This window comes from Phoenix dactylifera, chromosome 1, assembly GCF_009389715.1.
Source record: "Phoenix dactylifera cultivar Barhee BC4 chromosome 1, palm_55x_up_171113_PBpolish2nd_filt_p, whole genome shotgun sequence".
Lineage (NCBI taxonomy): Eukaryota > Viridiplantae > Streptophyta > Magnoliopsida > Arecales > Arecaceae > Phoenix > Phoenix dactylifera.
The window spans coordinates 28,894,305-28,900,689 of NC_052392.1; the positions used below are offsets into that span (position 1 = coordinate 28,894,305).

At 40.5% G+C, this 6,385-nt stretch overlaps 1 protein-coding gene across 2 annotated transcripts; it reads right to left on the reverse strand.

The window, feature by feature from the left end:
- Positions 1 to 222: 222 nt before the first annotated feature.
- Positions 223 to 3,621, reverse strand: LOC103696275 (probable LRR receptor-like serine/threonine-protein kinase At2g24230). Of its 2 annotated transcripts, none has more exons than XM_039131276.1 (2): positions 3,372 to 3,621; positions 223 to 3,096 (listed from the first exon to the last, which is right to left on the reverse strand). In XM_039131276.1, the coding sequence occupies exon 2, from the start codon at positions 3,071 to 3,073 to the stop codon at positions 500 to 502; it is 2,574 nt and encodes an 857-aa protein (XP_038987204.1). In that variant the 5' UTR covers positions 3,074 to 3,096; positions 3,372 to 3,621; the 3' UTR covers positions 223 to 499. The 2 variants fall into 2 exon arrangements, with proteins under 2 accessions (XP_038987204.1, XP_038987202.1); XM_039131274.1 differs by having other exon boundaries at positions 223 to 3,278.
- Between the last annotated feature and the right edge of the window lie 2,764 nt (positions 3,622 to 6,385).

Here is a 6,385-nt window from a genome sequence, read left to right on the forward strand (position 1 = left end):
GCAATGATGTTAATTAAATTATCAAGCAGTGGTAACCTATTGTCGTCATCCAACCTTGATAAGGATGGAAGCTGTGAGCTGATAGAAAATTTTAGTATAAATGTATAAAACTATGATAGGATGCCTCTATACCTGCTAAAATCTCAGTTTAAATCAAAACCCAGCAGCTAACTTATGAAATATTTCTGAGGTGATACTCTGTTGGTAGAAAGCAAAATGAGATAAACACATCAAAAGCCACTTTGCTTTACTTTCATCCATGGAAGATTGGTTTCTCAAGTCAAAAAAAAAAGGAATCATGGTTGTTTTGTAATAGACGAACGCAATGCAGGAAGAAACCATGTGGAGGAAAGAAGCTAATGGCAAATGTAAAGCTTCTTCTGAAATTCAAATGAAAAATTGAAAGCAAGGACTTTAGTTCAGAAATAGTTCGGAACCATTGTACATCTCCTTCCACCGGGAACATTGTTAGAGAAGGGCATAGCCAACTCCCAATTCTCTATTTCAGCAGATCAGCTGCCATGGGTTCGATGTCCTTCAAAAGCCCAACTATTTGCTGCATGGAAGGTCTCTTTGATGGTAGGTCAGCAGTGCACAGATAAGCAATTCTCAGTCCTTCCTCCATTCGTGTCTCCGATCCAGTCTCCCGAATCTTAGGGTCAATTACTTTCGAGGCCTGATTCTTCCTTACCAATGTCCGAGCCCAACTGACAAGAGTAGTCTCCCTCTCTTCAGGATAGTCGTCTCCAAGCGGTTTCTTCCCTGTAATAAGCTCAAAAAGTACAACGCCGAAGCCATATACATCAGACTTCGTAGTTGCTGAGACATTTTCTGACTCGCAGAACTCTGGAGGAGCATAGCCTGGCGATCCCCGAGAGATCTCATCCTCCAAGCTAGCTCCAACAATCCTTGACAACCCAAAATCAGACAATCTAGGCTCCAATGCTGAATCAAGATAGATGCTGCTTGCCTTGACATCTCTGTGAACTATCTGGGGGTAGCATCCATGGTGGAGAAAAGCCAATGCCCTCGCTGCTCCAAGGGCAATTTTATGCCTAAATCTCCAAGTAGTCAGCCCTTCAGTTGTGATGCTCTGGATAGTTCCAGTATCTTCTTCCCATGTATCAGTGCTCCAATCCTCAGTTGCCTGCACTCCTAATGGGAGGTCATGAAGCAAATTCTGTAGATTCCCATTCTCCATGTAATCATATATTGCAATTCTCTGATCCCCCGCTAAGCAATAACCTGTTAAAGGGACTAGATTCGGATGCTTGATCCGACCAAGCCTCTCGAGCTCTTTTGCAGCTTCCTGCTCTGTCACTGTAGACCCATGAACCAAAACCTTCACGGCTGCATGAATTCCTCCCGGTAGAAAGCCTCGATAGACTGGACCGAACTTCCCTTCAGCTAACAAAGTTCCCCTATCAAAATGTGAAGTCGCAGTCAGGAGGTCGGCAAAGGTAAAGTTCAGCAATGGCTTCTCAAATATGACAACAGGGACTGAGGTAGCACTCTTGACATCGGCAACCCACGTTGACGAATCTGTCTGAAAGGAGAATGGGCCTGAAACACTCGGTTCCTCCTTGATTGAGAGTTGCTTAACTGCCCATGATCTGGTTCTCTTTCGGAATCCAAAAGCAAGGCACACTAACCCTGCTATCAAAAAGAAAACCGATAAAGTTATGGCCAGTGCTAGCTTTAGCGCTTTATACTTTGCTCCCTTCGTTCTGATAAGGTCTGGATTCGCGGCGATCGGGCAGTCATTTTGGGATCCAACGAATGCTGTGTTAAATGTTTGGGGTGAGAATTTAGCAGCACAAAGTGTAAGGTTGTTGTAGGAGAAGTTGAAACTTATCATGTTGGGTAACTCGTCTAGGAGAGGCTGGGGTATTTCACCTGTGAGATTGTTCGTCGAAAGGTCCAGAACTTGTATATTTTTTATGCTCAAATCAGGAATATGGCCAGTTATATGATTCTGTGAAAGGTCTAGTGTCTTCAAGCCAACCAATTTAGAGATTTCAGTTGGAATTTGGCCAGTCAGGCTGGTCTTTGACAAATTGAGATATTCCAGACCAGAAAGCTGCTCTAGCATAGGGAAGTTCTGATGAGAAAATCTATTGAATGCAAGATTAAGGTGTCTCAGCGACCTCGCTCGGCCAAGATCATGGAAGAACTCTCCGCTGAGTTCATTCACAGACAAATCAAGATAAACTAAGGAAGACCAATTGTAGCTGGAGCTGAGGTTTACCTGAGAGACGTGGCCTTGGAACTGGTTGTTACTGAGGTCTATGACCTGCATTGTCTCCCGAAACACCCCGAGAACCGAACCCTGAAATGAATTGCCAGAGAGATTGAGATAGGTGACGGAATCTAGCCCTGATAAGTCCGGCAGCCTTCCATTAATCTCATTCCCAGAAAGATCCAAGAACCTCAAATTTTTTAGTGCATCACTGAAACCATCCGGCACAGTTCCATTCAGTCTATTGCCCGAGAGATCGATGGAAACCAAAGACCTACAGCCAAGAAACGAATCCGGAATGATCCCCTCGAACCGATTTCCGCTGAGATTGAGAAACCTCAAGCTCGAAAGTGAGCCCAATGTGACCGGCATCTCGCCGGAGAAGTCATTGTGAGAAAGGTTCAGGCTTTCCAATTCCCCGAAATTCCCAAGATTGTTTGGAAGAGCCCCCTTCATCTGGTTGGAAGCAAGATTGAGGCTCCTGAGAGAGCTACCGAGTCCCCAAATATCCGAAGAGAACCCGGTGATGTTATTGCCACTGAGATCCAAGGTTTTCAGCATGCTGAGCTTTCCAATGGTGTTCTCCGGGATGGGGCCGGAGAGCCCGAGGCCGGAAGCCACCAAGGCGATGACTTTCTCCTTCCGATCATCACATGAGACCATTTTCCATGAGCAAACCGAAGAAGAGGAGCCATCGCTGAGAGAAGCGACCTCCACACCCATCTTCCGGATGAAATCAGCGACAAAGAACTCATCCGTGTTGGGCTGCTGAGAGGTCGAGCACCTCAACAGCATCACCACAGCAAGGAGGCAAGCAAGGAACCCAGTACCCATTAGGAGGAAAGCCTTAGGAAAACCTAGAAGAAGGAAAAGGAGAACATAAGAGCTAGGCGGTGGGTTGAGGTCACTCCAAAGGTACCATCTTTTTTATTCCATTTTTCCTCCGAAAAAGACCAGAGATACCAAGAGGCTCGCTTAGAGAAAGAGGTTCCACGGATAATAGCACTTCAGACATCAAAAGACTCCATTTTTAGATCATCTTGAAGAGTTCCGAGCCATCATTGAAAGGCCTTGTGATTAGAAAAGTCAAAAAAAAAAGGATCATTTTCGGAGGGCAACAACGTGAGCTCACCTTGTCTCGTTGCGGAGGCTCACGCACGACAGCAACAAGGACAGGCCAGTTGTCTAAGCTCTCTGGCTTGTGGTGGTGGGTGCGAGAAGCCCGTGCCTCCTCCTGCCTCGCTTCAAACTACAAAGAGAATGGTCTTCTACTCTCTTTCTGTAAATCTTCTTCTTCAAGGGAGACACAGAGATAGAGAGAGGAGGAGGAGGAGGAGGAGGAGGAGGGGCGGAGGGGGGGAGACCCGGGGCAGGGAGGGGGAGATGCGGATGATAAATGCTGGGGTGGGATTAAAAGGAGGGAGGTAATAATGGGGCCGACAGTCAAAATTATACTTAAATAAGTTTTAAAGATCTGGGACCGGGTGACGAACCTTGTGGTGGAGGACCACCGAATCTATGGGACTGCTCTTCCGATGGTGTAGATCATTTGATAGACTTTTGGCTTCACGGAGTAAATGTTCCTTCGACGGTGGGTGTAGATTAAAGAATAACGAATAGATGGACTTCCTCCGGTTCCTATATATATATATATATATATATGAACACGCAACATGTCACCTACCGCTTGCTGGCATGGGGAACGTAGGACCCATGAATCATCTAGAGAAGAAGGTCTCTAAGTTGGGTGTTGCCTTTATGTGTTCATTTTTTTTTTAATGCACGGAACGGTTGGAATTGCATGTGAGCAATGATGGATGGTTGTGATCTGCCATGGCACAATGAGTAGTGTTTTTTAAGAGCATGGTGGCACTAATTTTTGTCTAATTACAATTTGGGAATAAAGTGGCCTCCCTTCGGCTACAACATTTTTTCTTTCAAGCACTTGACTTACTCGAGGATGGTGGCTGATTAGGTTCAGAGCTTGCTGGAAGCTGATGGCAAATATCTACTGTTGCAAGATATCTGTAGGATGGTGATGGATTATGCCATATTTTAGATCAATCATATGTATTAGAAGGCAAACAGAACAGCTGACTCTGATTGGATTGCATCATATGCAGCTTAATATTCTAGTAGTTGTTTGTGAGATAGACATTAGGTCACCTCGTTTTTTTTCGGTATTATTGTATCCTTTGACTTATGTGGATCTATTCATACTAGAATAGTATGATCTGTTGGAAAAATTAAATGTGCATGCGGCCATTCTAGGGCCGCATGCGCAATAGAGGCGCCCGCTGTGGTTTTCCTCTGCGAAATCACTGCGGTCGCGTCCGCAAAAAGGACCAAAAGCCCTCTAAACACCCCTATAAATACTCCTTGATTTCATCTCTTTGGGGACACAAAAAATTAGAGAAAAATATCAAAAAAATTATGGAGAAAAGTTCTTCCTCTTAGCCACTTCTAATTTTTATTTTTTTAATTATATTTAGTTTATTTTATTTTTTCTATTTCATTCTTCGCTGGATCTGCAAGTTTGATCGGATTCGATTTAGTTTCTTCTGAGACGTACTGAAGAAAAAGTTTAGGATCGTCGTATCTCTGAGGAGGATTGCCGGAAGATCCGTACATAGGGGTAAATACTTCTTTAGGACAGAAACTACGTGCTTCGACCTGCCTTCAATCAGGCTATTTCCTCTAACTTTTATTTTAAATTTAATATCAGTAGATATGCAGTATTTGCAATTTTATGATTTAAATATATTGAATGAATAGATTTATTTTGTGCTAGAATATATTTCTTTTGTGTTAAAATTGAATTATTTTGATGCCGAATAATATATACATATATTATTCCTTTAAGATTTTCCATAAATTGTAATTTTTAGATTTATTTGCTTATTTAGGTGATGTATTGCTAACAATCCAAAGAAGTATTTGTTTATTTTTTTTGTTAGTAATATATAATCTCAGTAAATTATTCTAAAAAGGTAATAATTTGTTTAACCTCCAAGAAATTTATCATACCTCCATTTGGACTCCTCAAGGAGTAATTTTCAGATCCCATTCAGACGAAAAATCAAAAATTGGTTAATACATAATAATTAATTCATTGAATTGACTTATTAGATCTTAATCAATTATTCTAATAAGATAATAAATTTTATAATTCATTGAATTGATATTTTAGATCTCAATTACAATAATTGATTTGCTCGCACAAAATTAGTAATCAATTATTCTAATAAGGTAATAAATCTTATTTCATTGAATTGACATTTTAGATTTTAATTATAATAATTGATTTGCTAGCATAAAATTAGTAATCAATTATTCTAATAAGGTAATAAATCTTATAATTCATTAAATTGACATTTTAGATTTAAATTACAATAATTGATTTGATAGCACAAAATTAGTAATCAATTATTCTAATAAGCCAATAAATCAATTCTAATATATAATTCATTGAATTGACATATTTGATTTCAATTACAATAATTGTCAAGCTAGCACTAAATTAATAATTTATTATTACTAATTCGGAAAATTCAAATAGAAAATTTGAAAATTGATTAATCCATAATAAGAAATTTAAGTTTGCACTTAAGCTTTTGTAAAAATTGAATTTGTATGATTTCTAGTAATTATATCCACTAACTAATAGTGTCAAAGAAAAGCTTATCAAAAAGGCATACATGCCTAAGAAAGGCTAGTACTTAAGTGAGCCTAGTGCTCCACCACCGATCTGGAGCTGATCTGGCTATTATTTTTTGGATATATCAACTAGATATTCAAAATTCAATACAAATTTTAGTGCAATCTTTTGACATAAATTTTTTGCCTTCATTCAGGTTTATGTCCCTTCTCTATAACCTTGAACCTATTATCTCCAACACTAGTGACCACCTTAGTGCTAAACCTGAAAATTTTGATGGACATAACTTTAGGAGGTGGTAGAACCAAATGCGGTTCTGGCTCACCATATTAGGTTTGATCTCAGCCATAGGTGAGAGCACTACTGAAGTTGATAACGAGTCCAACCCAACTATTTCACAACCTGCTACTCGCCAAAACCCAAACCCAAACCCAAACCGGAGTTCATCCTCCTTCCAAACTGAATCTTCTGTCTCCACTAGCACACCC

What these genes read in the sequence shown, in the direction of transcription:
- LOC103696275 (XM_039131276.1), bottom strand. Translation starts at nt 3,073, where the DNA reads ATGGGTACTGGGTTCCTTGCTTGCCTCCTTGCTGTGGTGATGCTGTTG.